Source organism: Battus philenor, unplaced genomic scaffold, assembly GCF_028537555.1.
Source record: "Battus philenor isolate CCGP_79_NKW_IND1 unplaced genomic scaffold, ilBatPhil1.0.hap1 SCAF_6, whole genome shotgun sequence".
In the NCBI taxonomy this organism is placed as follows: Eukaryota; Metazoa; Arthropoda; class Insecta; order Lepidoptera; family Papilionidae; genus Battus; species Battus philenor.
This window is the reverse complement of record NW_027181726.1, coordinates 8,957,528-8,975,732: the sequence shown is the minus strand read 5'-3', so window position 1 is coordinate 8,975,732 and position 18,205 is coordinate 8,957,528. Positions and strand designations below refer to the sequence as shown.

Genomic DNA, 18,205 nt, shown 5'->3' with positions numbered 1-18,205 from the left:
GTCGGTGATCAGATAAAAACTAAATTTTTAAACTTTAATTTGACTGCCCACAGAACATCTTCCTTGATGAAACGTGGGCATCCATTGCCCGCGTTAGGTGAAGATGTCGTGAAGAAAAATACGCAACGCAAGGCATTTTAGAGAAAGAGTATGAGATACACGTTCCTCGTGGACGGCGTAGCCACCGGAGGTATGGATTTAAGCAAAAAAGTCTCCGTGAGGCTAAAGCGATTATGGAAGAATAACCTGTCGTGCCCCGGCATGCTTCCGCCCACGTAAATGCAAAAAAAAAACGCCCACTGGATAGGTAAATTTCATATAATTGTTGATTGTGTTCTGTCTCTATATATATTCCATTATAACTGATCTGAAAAAAGTCTTTTGTAGCAGCTGGATAATATTTTTGTTTATTACCTAATAGGTATTTTGATACAAGGGCCTTTTTCATCATACATGCAAAGGCAATAATTAGTGTCGGTTCGATGACCTATGTGTCAATTAGCACTATCAGTGTAAATGAAACCACATAATAAAAAGAAAGAAAGAAGTATCTATATTTGGATCATTATCTTTTCAGTCATAATACGTCCGCAGCTGGACGTGGCCTCCCTTCATAGATTTACCATAGCATCGCTTCAACTGCGTCCAACTTCTTCCTACGATCTTAACCAGGTCGTCTGTAGGTGCTGCTGAACTTTCAAGTATCCAGCGGCTATTTGTTTTGCGTGTTATGTTGTCTGCACAATGTCACTTCAACTTGCAAATCAGTTGTGCTATGTCGGTTATTTTCGTTCGTCGGATATATTCGCGGTACGAATTTAGAGCTGCTATAGAAAATGTTTTAATCCGTAGATGAACTATATTTTTCTATATAATTGTACAAGTGCACTTAGAATAACACCTTACTCAAGGTGTTCTACGCGTTCAACCCTTGAAATAGAGGGAAATTTTAAGAACTGCTATTGTAATTTACTTTACATTTTTTCCATAATTTTGCTCACTGACCAATTTTGTTGTATCATCAAAGTGTAGGATATACATAAGTAAGTATGTAAGTTGCATGTAAGTATATCGGTAGTGTGGACATAATATCGACAAGCTTAAGATAAATATTTGTATCCCTGAACATGTTGTATACGATAGTTTTTTGAGTTTGAAAAGTAACTCTAGTAAACTCTCATATTTTTGTGTGTAATAAAGGTTTTTAGAAAATAGGTTTTGAGCGCCCTGGGAAAAAAAGAAATTTGGTGTCCTTTGATATACAAATTTAATGCAAATAAAAAAATTGTTATAAAAAGCAGTTACACAATAAATAACTGTAAAGAAATGATTCGAAAAAAAAAAAAAGTTTTTTATATTTATACACACATGCAAAATATGTATTTTTAAAAATATTTTAGTTTTACTGTGATGTTTTACTTAGGGCAAAGGCACGGCTGCCTCATGATCCAGCATTGTTTGTAATTGCAAACATTGTTAGAAAAAGAAGATACACAAAAACTAATGAATCGAGCAATAGAGCGTTTGTTAACATTATTCTAATCAGCTACGTGAAATCATAAATTCATTTGTCACGAAGGTAGTTAATAGCGCGAGCAGATGGAAATTGCTTCTATGAAATTCTACGAATTATTGCGTCGTGTAAACGGGAAATGAAAAGTAGATAAAATTCAAAAATTTTCCAGGTACTTCCCAAATCTGGCCCTATTACCACTCTTACACTTATTTGCTTAGATGGGTTGATGGTTTGATCCGTCAAAATGTAAAAAATGTTCGATAAATTGTTTTCAGCAAAGTGGAAACGTTAATATGTGCAAGATGTAGACGAATTGCAAGAAACTTGGACTAAAATACAACAAGCGAGTAAAATAATAATTCAAACACTATTTATTTCTAAGTTTAATATTTTAAGTAAAAAAAAGCAATTCGTAATGCGCACATTATAAATAAAATTTAATTAGTATATTTCTTTACAGTTTATGTATTGACAGATTCAATTTATTTTACTATACATTTTTTGTAGTAGTTAAAAGTTTAATAGATAAAAATAAGTGTGCGCGTGTGTGTGTGGGGAGGAACTGGAGATGAAACAAAAACAATTGAGTATAAAACTTAATGTATAATCATCATAGTATTTACAGACTTATGTTATATAAAACAAATAAATTGTATGGCTATCATTACATACTTATTACAACATGTCATTAATAATTTACACGATTAAAAAAGCAACAGTAAATATATTACTGAAGATAGCAGTTGTAATTTCTAGTAGCATAAAAAGATAAATGGAAATAAAAAGAGATTCCACAATTTACATAATAAAAATATATACAGTAGTCGTTTAATGGGCGCTTCACGTTTAAGTTATAAACTTTAAAAAATTTCCGCGTACCAATGTAAAAAAACATCATATTGAATGTTTCAACATATTTACTTAAATTTCTCATAACATTTTACTACTAATCGTCCGATCCTAAAAATATCATGTGCCAAACAAAACACAGTTTTTATTATAAATACACAAATTTGTTTTCATAATTGGAAGATGCAAATTTCAATTTTATAAAATATTCCCTACTAACATATTCTAAGAAGGAATCCAACGAACACTTACAATGCAAATAATGCAATAATGCTAACTGATAGCACCATTTAGCATTCGAAAAAGACTTTTAACTCTGAAAAATGGAAACTGTAATGTACTTACTTATCAATTACAAAAGTTACAACGTAAAAAGTCTTATCACATTTTATGGTAATTAGGTATATAAATAAGCTGAGTGATGTACGATGAACAGGTTTCATTCCCGGATTGTAATCGTTTACAAACCAAATGTCAGCAGGACGCGTAGATCCGAAGAAGCTATGGCCGTGATTGAAGCGAACTAGCTAAAGGAATTTAGTTGAGCCTTAGATCTTTGGAAATTTGATTATCTTATTACAATATCGATAAACCGCTACTTTACCTATCTTTATGTTTTAATTGCAAATCTAACAAAATCATTTAGAAAAATAAGTCGTCATTTTGGCTTCCACTCTATTATACAATGGAATGGTCTCGAGAATAACCATTTAGGTCATCATCAACATCACTTTTGGACTCCCGTTCAGCAACGCTCGGTGCTCCGACAAGAGCACGAGTGCAAGTCCATCACGTCACTGGAATTATAAGCGACTGTACCTAAACGTGTACATTATTTAAATAATTGTTCTACTTGCAATGGAAAATATTAAATGAATGTTTACCATACAATATGAATTTAGATACATCATAAAATGGCACCTTATTGAAAACGAACTATACTTTAAAAAGATAATATACAAAATTAATTAACTCATTATACAAACTTTCTCAAAAAACCGTCCGCGCTTCAGTATTCCGAACATTCGCTTAAAACTCGATCACCTCATATAACATAATTAAAAAAAATAATAGAACTGAATTCGGGATTCTGACCGCTCTAAGCATTATATTATTGTGTCGATATATAGTGATTTCGTTATAGTGTAACATACCATCTATACTGAAATTATTTAATCTCATAGGCGTATATTTATTTTATTATTAATCTGCTACAGCTTTACAGAAATATAACGATTATTAATTAATCTTTAACGTGACACTTCGTTCAACTTTGATTACTTATCTAGTCTTAAGTTAGAGCGACAAGTTGATTAACAAGTTGTTCCCGCTAGCTTTGCTTGTCTCGTATCGTTACGTGGCTGAGCCGTTCATTACAGTATGAAACAACAGCCTATTCCCCAGTCAAGTTGTGTTGAGTCCACCCTTATTACAGTTAACCTTTATCAAACGGTTGTGTACCCCACGCAATGGAAATTTACTTGTGGGATTATCAAAATTTTGGTCGACATTCTTTCATTCTAGTATATGTGTGTATTGATAACTGTATTACTACGCATTACACTATCACTTAAGACGTGTGAATGTAATTTCCGATTGGCACGCTCTGTGTGGCCTGAAACTAGGTTAGTGTCACAGTCTGTGTAACTATCGTATTACAGCGTCTTGATCACTGTTTATTCCTGTACTTGTATTATCGGTCCAGTTCTATTGCATTAACGTTCACAGGAAAATTTCTTTCGCCTTCACACGCAATCGTAACTATCAATTTCTATAGAGTAGTATTGTAATTTTGTCCGCTTATAAAAATATACTTTCTATATCAAATGACGCAAACAGATATGATACACATACGTAATTTGAGGTAACATAACAATATTTTTATGTAAAGCTCGTATTCTATATCGGTACACAAGATATTGTACAAGTAATAAGTGCTATATTTGGTATCAAATCACGTCTTTAAAAAGTACACAACGCAAAGAGTTATTGCTCATTTTTTATTTTATAATGTAGAAAACAGTCAACAGATAACATATAAATTGTCGTAATAATTATTTACGATGCTATATAGAATGACATAGGTTACTTCAAACGGCAATTTGAAAGATAATGAAAGCCGATAGCACCGACAGCGCTTCATTACGCGAGAGCTTAGAGTTTAACATTTAAAAGTCAAAAAATAAAACTTATGCGTGTTTAAAAACCATTAAACAAATATAACACCTATTAGTTTTGCTACATTTGATAAAAAAAAACAATTTAGATAAAAGCTCAAAATGCAGAATTCACTACCTAAGTTATATTCGTAAGTTGTTCATCTATTAAAGCACAACAAACGTGTCTTAGAAACAGTGAAAATCTGTGGTAGTATCTCGGAAGAAGCAAATCTATGCAACGAAATATTTGTAACATTTGATTTCCCGGTTAGATCTTCTAAATTGATGTACTTTGATCCCAGTAAGTAGCGTTATCACGTGAGAAAAGTCATAATGAACACTTTCAGTACGACATAAATATCGAACTGTAACCCCAAAATATTTGTGTGACTGAAAATATGAAATAAATATGACAATTTGATTTTGCTTAAACAACTACACGGCTACAAGCTAGCAATATAAGAAAAAAATCACAAGTCTACGTAACACCCTAAGTAAGATACGCCTCACACTAAACGTACTCATTCGAAATCTCACGGAGCTTTAACAATTCTAATCTCCACCACAATCATCAGTATCACTAACCTTACGAGAAGGTCAATTAAAAGAATGTTTAGGTACGCTTAAGATACGCCAACTTATAAAGAACATTAAGATAATCATAATAAATTGTACTCGATAAAACTACAATGTAATAAAAAGGTAAATTAAAAACAAAATTGCACTCTAGGTACACGCATACAAAATGTAACTTCGAAACGGCGGTATGATATAAGTTGTAATGACTCGACATTTCTCCGATGCCTTGTGGTAAAATTTATTGCATACGAATCTTTCGAAAGCCGAAAGAAGTCAATATAATTAAGATCACAGGTGCGGCCACGACCGTAGCGAACAGAAGGTGCGTCAAGCCGCCGCGAAATGGGACAGTGCTGCGGCGACTTACGGCCGGTGACGGTGTGGCGGCCGGTGGCAGCCAGAGGCAGCTGTGGCCTATGGCAGCTAACAGCGGCAAGTGGCAATGAGTGGCAGCAGCGAACACTAGAGACTCCGAGCTGCGCTCAGCCACGCGGCCTTTCGCCGCGGTCTAGTCCGGCTCTAAGGCACAGCCGTCATGGTCTATGGAATCTGTAATACAAAACAACCATTTAAATAGCTTATACACTGTTCTTATACATAACTTAATAGAAGTTTTGGCCGCAAGAAAGCTTGAATTAAAATCGATTCGGTACAATCAGAAACAATGATGTGCGAAAATTCTCACTTTCAAAATATTTATTCAATACGCAGAATAAAGTTGGAGCCACTGATAACTAAATATGTATAGGCTAAAAAGCTTCATCAAATTATGAAACATATTTTTGACTCTTTTACGGTGGACTTAACGATAATACGTTATTTATTATTTCTGAAATCATTGATTTTTCGATATGGTGTACCATACATAAATTGACAATAACTGAACTACATGGTCACCTCTTTAGAGCTTTTATACCTGTAACCAATCATCCTGTACATAAGTTTTTACTAAATATTTTTATAAAGCTATTTATATTATGATACTTTTAATTTTGAGAAGCGGAAGAACATTTGACTTCATAAAATTTAATCGCTACTGTGGCTGAGTATTAGCGGAAGAGTTACATATGTAACGCTAGAACTTGTAGACAAAATTTGTACCGTAAAAGTAAATGGACCCAGGTTTAAATATTCAAATAAATAATCTTTTTTTTTCAGTCACAAGACGTTTTGCTGTACATAAGCCTACCCCAAAAATTTTAATAAGAATAGTTGGAAGCGGCATGCATCCTTCTTCCCAAGACCTTAACGAGATCATCTGTCCATCTCTCTTAACAAGTTGAATGCCACGCCAATTTTAGAGGAATTGTCTGCAGCGCCACGATGAATTTTCTATTATGCGATACATATAATATCGAAATATTATCTGCAATGGATAAGTTACAGTATACAACTATGTTTGGTATGTTAATTGCGACGGGTGTCACCGGTGACCCCGTGGCGCTGGAGTCCGATTTCGCGCGACTTCTAACAATATCTCAAAAATAGACAATTGAAAATATGCAATCGTCATTTATCTCATATTGTTTCTTCGCGTTGTTGAGAAATAGTTTCACGATTTTATTCTTTTCGAAAGTGTTACCAATCAGGCATTTCGTATCTCCTATCTAATTTTTTAGTTTGCCCATATAATTATGATTTCATATGAAGATTCCACGTCAAGCAATTCAAATGACAATATATTTTTACCAAGTCCTTCCAAACGATGCCGAGTGTTATCAGACAGTGAAGAAAGTTCCTCGAGCAGTTCATCTGATTTGATGATACCATCTTCAATACGTCGCCGTCGAATTGAAATAGATATGGTTAAGCGAATTTGAAGATGACGGAACATAATGTGAAGACTGTGATGGTTAACCCTTTCTTTGTTTAGAATGCTTCAATACGACACATCGGAACGTACGCGCATAATAAAAGTATATTTCATGTATAAATTAAATTATTTTCAGATGTTTCATACTGCATTCATTTCCGCACATCACTACAACAACCATGATAATAATAAAAAATATAAGTATTGTCATTTATTGGAATTATATATATTTTTATCATTCCGAGCGCGCCGGTCACTGGTGACCCCCATGGCATTCAACGTGTTAAGGATGGATTTTCAACGCTGCGCTTGCTGGTTCGTGGCCTTCATTCCACAACTCCAAGCTCCAGTGGCAATTTGTTTTAGGCGCTATTCGGCCTACTCACTGCTACTTTAACTTGCCAATATGGCGGGCTATTTTGGTTACTTTTGTTTATCTATGAATCTCCTCGTTACTGATTCGATCTTGTAGAGAAATTCCGAGCTTTGTCTTCGCCGTTGCTCGCGGAGCGACGGTGAACTGCTAATGATGCCCTAAGTAAGAAACTAGATTTTAATATGCATTAACAAGTAATACCTGGTGAGATGTTTGCTGTCCTCATGAACAGCCATCTCGGAGCTTTTAAACTCGTTGAGCTCGCGGCGGATGGCGGCCTTATCGCGCGGCGTCAGGCGCGTCCACGGCTTATCCGCGCGACGGTCGTAGTCGTGAGCCTGCAGCAGAGCGTTGTCATTTCATTGCATCGCAATTGATTGAAAACATCACGAGACATCTTAAATTCTTTCTATAATTTGTCTATTTCTTACTTAAAGAGGTGTTAAAAATGTATCCAAACATACCTGAGTCACCTCAATGTAGTCACTAAAACGAATGATTTTCTTTTCCTTTAGTTCGTCGACGGTGGGTCGAAAACTGAGTTTGCGCAACAAGTAACGTTTCTTCTCCTCCTTCTGTTTCTTCTCCTCGGCGGGAGATTGACCTTTAAATTTACACAACGATTAGTTTTTAATTTCATTGTAAGACGTTGCGATCGTAAGGCAAGCAAGCACTCACTTTTGAGTATATTTCTCTCGACAAGTTCCTCAGCGGTGGGCCGCATGGACAGCCGACGTATCAGCCGTGCGCCGATTGCCTCCCACGATTCCTGCCTCTCGTGTTCACTTTGCACCACTAAAATGTTTCTGCACAATAACGTTATTCATGACAGTTAACCAAGAAATTGTTTAATGTAACTAAATCATTATTATCAACACAGTACCACGACGCTCATAATCAAACGATATACATATTGTAGAAATGTATTTATTGGCTTCACTTACGAAAGCGCTGCCAACCGCCCAGCTATATAGAATTTGTAACCGATTTCATAATAATAAAGAACAGAACAGGATCTTAGCCGCACACCAAATATGCAATTGCTAATAATTAAAACAAATCAAATAATAATCCTATAGTTATGAAATACATATTTCTATTTTGTACGAGCTACACCTGTTATTACTACAGAGCCACAAAACATAATGAGAAAAAATATTCATTGTCAAGATCATACTCTCAGAAGCAGGAAGAAGAGCAAATTTGACAACAATGTGCGACGATTGACGGTGCGGACTAAAATAAAACTCCCAGGCGTTCACCGCGGTCAGCGGGCACGAAGCTGAACATTGTAAATTTTGCATTTAAATGACTGCCATTAAGAAATATTTCTACAACTTAAATGTCCTACATTTATATTTAATTACGAATTGCTCTTTATCCCGGGGTTCAGTAAAATTTCTTTTACAATTCAAATTCTTTTTCAATGTTCAGATTGTTTAACCAGAGTTGCAAAACTTTCTCAATCCATGATAAATTGAACAATTTTGTAATACCGTGCAATTGCTTGAGAAACGATTGTGGAGTAAAATTGAGCATAGTTAATATTTGATATGTTTGTATTATATTTAACAGACATGTAAATTTTCAGAGAGCTCTCCTGAACTAAATGCATGAGACCCAGTATCAAGCCAACGGCTGCGGTCGTGTGTCAGCGGGAAAACGCGTAGTCTTAATTCACTGCCACACGGTAGATATTTATAAACAGGGTGCCGGAGTACGACACGGCGGTAACCTAATGTAACTAACAGGGTCATCAGTTGCGCAACTCCGCACGCGTTAAATTACTATTCGCCGCCACAACACTACAGTGCGGCGCGGGCTTGAAATTTGTCGTTCAAGGTGACACACGATAATTGCATTCCTCAGAATTTTAGTTACATTTGAATTAATAACAATTCGTTAAAATAGATCTCCGAACACATTTATTTTGTATTATATTTTTCCTCCTTTTTTTAATTTCATAAATGTAAAAACTTTTCGGACAGCACACCGGTTTACGTTCTTATTGTTCAGAGTACATGTGCTGAGTGCATGAGTCACTCTATGTTACTTGTGAAATCTTTGTTCCCTGTATAGTTAACAATAAAAACAAGCTTGTACTACATGTATTTAGGTTCTATTTAACTTGTAACTATTTGGTAGGCAACTGTCTTCGCTTTTACAAAAAAAAAATTATAGTGACACATCTAAAATTTTAAAAAGTTCATAAAATAGGAGCAAAGACTCCAATATACAGTGATTATTTTTCTGTTATTACTTAGAGAATCTCTTTTATTATACAACTGGTTTAACTACTTTATTGTAATAAACTGAGTTTGTTGTGGGCTCTCAGATCAGAAGGCGATGACAGTCCCCGTTGCTTTATACCAAGTTGTACGATGTAATTATATAAGAGCTTAACTTGATACTTGTTTCTACGAAATTGTTTTTTTCTAGTATTTTTGATGTCGTACGTGAGTGATCAAATTATCAATGGATAGAACAAAATTTAGCAATTCTGCTTCGCTTGGTACAAAGTTTTGCGAATTTTAACACTATGAAAGCCTTAAAGAAGGTGCTGGTTAGGATTGTGCTCGACTGTAACGCGATTATTTAGGCTCCAAATAAAGTCTCATGCTCGAGGGTGCATCTGATGCACCTATTATCGTTTCCAACTTTATGTATTAGGTATTAATGTGTACATCGCCACATCTGCTAACGGTGCCGCGAGTGCGAACTAACCTCCTTCAAGAAAGGTGACAGCTAGTAAAAGAGCGTATTCTCATCCTAATAACGATCGACATGGATTCATTTGTCTTTTTTCTGATTGAATTCACATAGGAAGAGGAATCGTCATTATAGTACTTTTAGCGTGTTAAACTTCTGTATTAACATTCTGATCGATTCAGAAATGAGATCCGCAGAAGAAACAAAAACTTGATTTTGCTTGAAGAATTGTTCGCCTAGAATGTCAGAAGGCAGAACACATCATTCGTGCAGATGTCGACTGTTGGGGGCAAAAGGTTCGCGAGTGTTGACCACGAACCGGTAGATGCGGCCTAGGTAAGCCCCTCATTAGGTGGACCACCTTCGAATTTCTTGAATGCGAAGAGGGGCAAGAAGAATTGTGATGATGTTTGGGGGAGGAATGAGCCGTGCAGTAGGCGGCGTCTATTAGCTGACAAGAATGAGTTGTGAATTTACCTGTTGATGAGCTCCTGTCGATCGGGCCGCAGCGCCAGCTTGATGTTGAGGCTCTCCTTGCGCGCCAGCTTGGCGGCGACGCGCTCCGACTCAGACGAGTACTCGTCGCGGTGCTCCCCCTCCCACGGGCGCGCGTTCTCCTTGTTCTCCACCGCGTTGCCCACGCGCACCGGCCGGCTGCTGTATCCCACCAATCACAACGTCACTCACTCTCCAAAATACTTGTTCATTGCTTAAATACACCCAACTCTTTTATTACATGATTTTAAAATAATGCGGTTCACCAATAAAAAACACAATTATTATATACGATGTTTTTTGTTCTAGTACGAATACTTAAAAAAATTTTGCTACAAAGCTATTTTTTTGCTGGAAATTGGGGGAAGACCATAACCGCCGATTTTGGTTCAATCCGCAACAACCGTACACGCGATCGAATAGCGATGAATAATTGGAAAATTGATTTTAGTTGCATTTTAATTATTTTGTACTTAATTTTGGATTTAATTCACTACACACTAGTTTTAATTTTTTTGTGATAAGATTGAATTGTTCTCGTTTTATAAAAATATTTATGTCATATCGATTTTATTATTACTTCCTTTGCACAATTTCTTTGAAACTGTGGAACATGGTCTGAAATGAACCACACACACACGTACTTATGTATATTTTTTTGCAGGTTTTCTATGAAACATATCCGCGTATAAGAGTTGAGTGTATAAGCCATCGTATATTGACATACTATTATGTTGTGAATGCTGTCCACACCTTAAATAAGCAGGTGCATCAGTATTTTCAATTGTTATAACGGTTGATTGTATGATTTTAATGCATCTGCTTCTGGTGTGCTTTGCTAAATATTGAGTATATAACTCCAAGGCATCGTGTTATTGAAACGTGACTAAATATAATGTTCTAATCTGAGCGAATTCGAAGACATAAGCACTATTTAAATAATATTACTTAAATTTTAAAATGATAGATTATATAGGTCTAGTTGGTAACGTAGTTGAACTATCACACTAATAGTCAATATTATATAGTAGGGATCTTAGTTTTATTTGTTCTAAGCGAGTCTATAGACCTTTTTAAAGAAAGTTCATATTTTTTTTTTTTATTTAATTGGAAACGTTTCTCGTTCGACAGCCAAGCAAACGTGCGTGACGCAGTCATGCCAATGGTTATGCGTCTCGACACGCCATTTTTAACATCAAATCGTTTCTTTATCTACAAGCAATGAGTGAAATTCTGATACCAAGGTAAGAGAATATATATAGGAAGTAACGGTCTAAACTTCAAATGTTCACATAAACACTTCTATTCATTACTTACGAGGTTCACATTGTACAATACACTTGCATGCAACACAGCGGTATCAATATGTAAGAGCAATATAAAGAGCAGTCAATGTTTAAGTACCAAACAGTAGTATGTTGCGGAAATACATACATATACATAAATGTATCACAATCACACGTTACGACATTTGTTGGTTATCTAATTTGATTCATCGTGTAAGTTAGTAAGAGATGTTAATGTGACAAACTTTCAAGGTAGTTGTATTATCAGTGCTGGTTGTACATTATGCATAGGCACAGATTGATTTGGTATCTATTTCGGATTGATAGGTTCGGAAGCGTGCGATGCACGATGCATGGTTGAAGGCAAGCGGACCGTCGGAAGGTCTCTGGGCGATGGCGTATTCAACAACATTGACATAATTTATGGGATCGTTACCATATGCGAATCCTCGGTTTGGGCGGCGGCCGTCTGCTAGGCAGCGCATGGTGAAAATAAACGTTTAAATTTCACATGTATGCCCACAATGAACATGTATGCAGTCTTTAATACATAACAATAATTTTAAAATGAATACATAAATTTAGAAAATTTTGATTGCTGATTTACTGACTAATAATTATTTTAATATAAAAACAATTTTATTGTCTTTTTGAAGTAGTACTAATAATTACAGATTCTTCTATTATACATGATATCACAAAGATCAAAGGAGGCAGCTCAGCTTGTAGCGCTCTGGATAATACCCAAGGAGTTATGCAGAAAATTTAATATATACGGTGTTGGCCTACCAATATAAACTAACCAATATTTATTAAATCCTTGTTAAAATTTTAATAAAAAAATTATAGCTGAGAACTCACAGAATATTGCAGCAGCCTTACACGAAATGGAAATGAATGTACATGTCCACACATATCTCGAGATTTCGATGCGAATTAAATTTCGTATCTGGTAGATAGGTAAAACCGTTCCAAATACTAATCGTGTGTCTACTGGCAACTGTATTCGCGTTTTCCTTTATACCAATACAATATTTATGAATTTAATAAATCGAATATAAACTAAAATCGATATGAATGAAGTTATTGAGCGAAACGTAATCATAAATACATACGGTTTTTACACATTGTTTTTATAATTAAAGAGATGCAACAAAAGGGGTCTGTAACGTCTGCTCTTTCTTTTTCTCGGTCCTCTCCCCGCGATGTCCTAAGGCGCGGTACAGCGGTAATTTAATGTTATCGAAGGTCATGAAATAGATCAACTATTGTGACTTCAATAATGTGCCACTTAATTAGAATTCGCTAGTGTTTTTTACTTTTTTAATTTAAATAATTAGCTCGAATGTTTCTTTGCATAAATCTATATTGGCTGCACAGTTTTCATTAAAAATTTTTGCTTTTTCACAACAGAACATTTTAATCTCAATTTAAAAGGATTTGTTCATAAGGTGATTAGACCATGTTGTCGTGTCTTGAGAAAGAAATATTTTATTACACCGGAGATATACACGAAAGCACGGCGCAACTACAATACATTTTTTAAGCGAATGAAATTCGACTGAAGGCTGACTGAAGGAACAATAATTCCACAGTTATATCAGTAATAAACACATATCTAATAGTTGTAAAAACATATTTCTGTATAATTTCTCATTTATGTTTGAAAACGGTTTGAACAGGATTACTTCTTCAGTAAATTTATTTTGTATATATTAAATAAACTGTTTTATATTTATATTAATTTACCTTTCTTTTGTCCTTCTGTCGGCATTGTGTAAATATTTATTAATCAAACATGTTAAAACAGTGTACTGGTCTCTTCCAATATATAAAAGATTTTAGATTTAGCACAAAAAACTGTGTATTGTTGAAGGTAGTTACAGAAATCTATACAGGAGAGTCCTAGTGCGATTTATGGAAGGAAATCCATGGCATCCATGGCATTTCCTGTTACATGAATCTTAAATGAATGCGTGTTGTGTTCATTGTTGCAATGATAATACTAACTTAAAACTGGCATGATGGTGGTCTTGTCGTGGCGCGAGCGGCGTGGCCAGCGGGGTGCCGGCGGGCGAGGCGGCGGGCGCGGGCCGTTTCTTGAGCGCCGACTTGAGAGGAACGGCGTTGAACAACGGCTCCTTCGGCGGGATCTCCTCCACGCGTGACGTGTCCGCGTTCGACGACTCCACCTCATCGTCCTCCTGTTCATCCTCTTCCTCGGCTGAAAATAACGCCGTTAGTTACAACAATTATTACAATGCAATAAAATTATTCGGTACATTCATAGACCATCTACGTAATCTAAAAATATTATAATTTAAATTTCGATCTAAATTATTCGATCGTGATCGTGTTTTAATTAATAATAATAATATTACATTTACCTTTAATATATTTTTGTGTAACTCTTTATCGTTTCTCACCACAAAACATATCATTGGATTATGTACCCACTGTTTAGTTGATATAATAAAATATTGACATTGTATCTACTACGCCTAGACGATGTAAGGGATAAAAGGTCCAAAATATTGTACAAATCTGGTTTGAATATATATGTGATTGTAATTGTATAAGATATAAGCATTTAAATATTTTGAGTTTGGCAGAATGATCTGTGTTTATCTAGAAATTCATGTATCATTCTGATAAAAATAGACCACAATTAACAATAAATGTCTGAATCATCAGTGATCACAGTATTGAGAGCAATTAAGGCGGTTGCCAATTTTAATATTGAATATCGATCAAGACGTTGAAAACGAAAATACGATATTTGAAATAAAGTAATGCAAGGAAAACAATAACCAGTGATTTTGAAATAAAAAAAGTTGTTATGTGTAAACTAGCTTACGGTTTTTGTTTAAGTAAAATTATAGTATAAATATTTTTTTTATATAATGTCCCCTCTAAGAAATGGAAGGGGATTTTCAGGGGTTCCGTAAAAATGGTAATGTGAAAGATACAACTTACAGTCAGAGAGAGGATGGTGAGTGAGGGCGTGCTGATGTTGGTGGTGGTGGCGCGTAGGACTGGGCGAGCTGAACATCGGCGGTGGCGGGATGGGTCCGATCTCCGACACCGCAATGGGTGGCTCCGGCAGCTCCGACAGCATTAGCTGCGAATTGTCTCCTTCGCCCGCGCCCAAGCCCGCCCCGCCGTACCCGCTCACTACGATACAACCAAAATTAACAAAAGATGTTCTATTGATAAATCAAAAACACTGTTAATTATTATTATTATGTCCGCCGATAGACTCTCGGTGCAAGGTATATCCCAAAATTAGCCACGTTAACCTGCTCTGAGCCGCATTGAGCAGTAAATGTTTGTTATTAATTAAAAAATCTTTGAAATAATACTAATTCTGTTGAGGCATTTGCTAAACCTTACTACCTCTGTAAGGAGCTTTAAGACAATTTTCATTAAGCTACAAATTTTAAAATACCGCCACAGAAAAATTATGTTTGAAAGGTAGACTCTTATTTTGTAATTTCTTTAGCCCGTTGAACTGTTAAGACATACGATCAAAACAAAGATTCTCAAAGTAACCAATAAATAAATAATTAATTTTAAATTATGTCGTACTGTATAAAATAATTTACTTTCCATCTTGTCATAATTTGAATGGAATTATATAGTGACAGTATAACACACGAAACTAATTTGTGTGAATATTATAATGCCTGGTCATTATTGCGTGGATTTGGCCAATAACTATACACAGGCCAAGCTATTGTTTCGCAAAGTTAATATTTAATGCACATGCCGGTCAATGTCGCAAGCTTCACTGACGACCCGTGTATTATCGGATTTCTTTAAGAAACATCTCTTTAGAACTAAGGTTCCCATCTGACAGGGGGTAGGATCTCGCATTCACTCATCTATTTAGGAAGTTAACTAATAATTAATTTGTTAAAATCATACATTTATTTATACTACTGCATGTAGATAACATTAATCACCAAAATTAATTTCACGATTATAATACAAAATATTTACATGTTAAACTCTAGATTTGAAAATAAAATAACCTTTATAAACAAATTTAAAAATGTAACAAATGTAAAAAGTTCTCAAATTTAACTTCAAGATAATAGAAATCAATGAATAATTTATTCATTCTCATTAAGATTATCTGATCACTGTTGTAGTGAACACACGGTACGATTTGATACTTTGCTTGAAAATAAGTTTGTTACCCTTATTTGTAATTCAAGGGTGTTGCGGTGAACAGTACCTATGATATGAGGTAACTAGTTGTGTTATTAATTATTCATATTACTGTACCAACGTACATAAAGGTATGTTACAGCAACTTTAGTAGAGTACGGCTAGCACGGCCTTCGATTATCGTGGAGGTGGTTAAAGTAACCGAGGAAGTTCATATTTTGGTATCTGCTTGAATGCCTTCCATTTGATTGGAGCATTCGTTATAAAAATATTCTTTACCAACTATTTTTGATAAGTATGTGTTATTGAAAAATAATTTAAATAAAAATCGCCAAATCTCATTAAGACCAAAACCGTTTACAATTACATGTACGATTATATCTAGACGTTTGTTTTTTCAAATAATGTCTAAATAGAAACGATTTACTTTGGCAAAATAATATATAGCCAAGCAACCACGTATTGCACATTCAGTTTAACGAAATATCGTGAATATGAACACTTTCGTTGCTTAACGTTCCATGCATATGAAGCATAACGTATATTTCTCAAGCTGACAAAAGCACACAAGGGACGAACCAATACACATTTATATTTAATACCAAGTTTTTATTTAAATAACGTACAAGTTCTTGTTCCTGTAAGTACCATAAATGTTTTCAAATCAAACCATATATAGCTAAGAATGTAACCATAAATGGAGCGGAATTATGCAAAGCTGATATTTCTTGTAATTATTTTGTATTAAAAGCATCTAGTTTTAATAATAGCTTATAAAATGTCGTCATTAAATTTGTAGTACAACTCACCATCTCCTTGATAACACATTCGTCTGGGAAGTTTGCCCGCTGTTAAAGAATTAGGTCTTTCCGGCCTGACCAGTTCGCCACCGTTTTCCAATTTGTCTTTCTTTGGTTCTGAAAACAAAAGACATATTAAGAATTAGTTTGTTCGAGCGTAACAACGTTTCGTGACTTGCGATCAAAGTATCTTAGTAATGGACTTTATTTAAACGACCGTGAACCTATTTAAGAAATATCACGAACTATACGCACACAGATGAATGTTGTATAAAGTTTGCGATGTATCATCCTTTGTTTACTTTTATTGTGATATAAAATAGGTGAGCAATTATTTGGTCCGCATGATGATCCGGGCCAAAACTCGCTATCAGCTCACTTATAAAATAATCAAATTTTTCATTAATCCTCCGAAATATTTGCTACGTTTAATTATTTCCATGATGGGACACAGGACTTTATTTCGAGGATAATTAATTTAATTTGCTTAATAAATATAAACATTTGAAAACTCGTCTGTTGAAACAAATGTAAAAGTTTTTGGATTGTAATTGCTGTTTAGGGACAGAAACATTAGGACGAGAAAACCATATTACTAAATATTCCTTTATCTCTTGAAATTGCATACGAATCAATAATTATAGCACACAAAGTGAGATATAAGTTAATTTCGACGTTGGTAATAATGGGCGAGCAAAATATGCGGTAGATAATTGATGTGAAGTAAAAATTTCAAAAGCAATGTTTCGTTAACAAACACGTAATGTTCGATGTAGCCGTTGATTATAAGGTTTAGCTATTTGTACGCCATTTTATACACCAGAATATTGCAACCGTAGTTGAATTACAATAAAAAAAAATTGTAAAACCATAAAAAATATTAAAGAGCTCTCATTCAGTTATTTTTGTTTATCTTTTCATTTTGAATTTGTTGTGCATATTGGCCGTGCTGTATGCGTAGTAAAACATAAACGGGCACGAAGTAAAAGCATCCGAACGAGTCAGACGATTCTATTAATAGGTGATAGGCAGAATGACGGCCGAACGCGGCGCTACTCCCATTCATCGATGGCGCCACTCGCCCGCCGCCGTTCGGAATCGTTTTATTTACGCATTCCTTAAAGAAGTGTTTATAATACCTATTTAAAAAAAAGATTTATGCGTGTATGACCTTTGGAAGGTTAATGTAGTTGTTTAAGGATCTTATTTACAAAAATATCGGGTGGTCCATTAGAACAATTTTCTTTGTTCTAACTTCTTAGAACCTAAGATTCAAAAGCCTAATGCGTAATATATATTCGCCAAATAGTTTTAAAAAGAGAACTTTATTATGTCCCATCCGATTTTAAACAAGTTTACTAATTATTCCATTTATATGGGAAAAAATGTAGATAGTTATAGATTTACATCGAAAATATTTCTTGAGATATCATAAGCTTATAAGATCATT

The 18,205-nt window shown here is 34.9% G+C and overlaps 1 protein-coding gene across 7 annotated transcripts in view; it reads right to left on the bottom strand.

The window, feature by feature from the left end:
- Nucleotides 1–5,291: 5,291 nt before the first annotated feature.
- The window catches only part of LOC137930636 (phosphatase and actin regulator 3), a 56,364-nt gene continuing 43,450 nt past the window's right edge, over nt 5,292–18,205 (bottom strand). For 4 of the 7 annotated variants that reach the window (XM_068773946.1, XM_068773952.1, XM_068773950.1 and 1 more), the window contains 9 exons: nt 16,765–16,872; nt 14,759–14,956; nt 13,793–14,006; nt 12,219–12,254; nt 10,479–10,658; nt 7,971–8,098; nt 7,757–7,896; nt 7,494–7,630; nt 5,292–5,652 (listed from right to left, as the gene is read on the bottom strand). In XM_068773946.1, coding sequence (XP_068630047.1) covers nt 5,637–5,652; nt 7,494–7,630; nt 7,757–7,896; nt 7,971–8,098; nt 10,479–10,658; nt 12,219–12,254; nt 13,793–14,006; nt 14,759–14,956; nt 16,765–16,872 — 1,157 coding nt within the window. In that variant the 3' untranslated portion in view covers nt 5,292–5,636. The remainder of the gene's footprint in view (nt 5,653–7,493; nt 7,631–7,756; nt 7,897–7,970; nt 8,099–10,478; nt 10,659–12,218; nt 12,255–13,792; nt 14,007–14,758; nt 14,957–16,764; nt 16,873–18,205) is intronic. The other 3 variants (XM_068773947.1, XM_068773951.1, XM_068773948.1) reach the window with 3 other exon arrangements.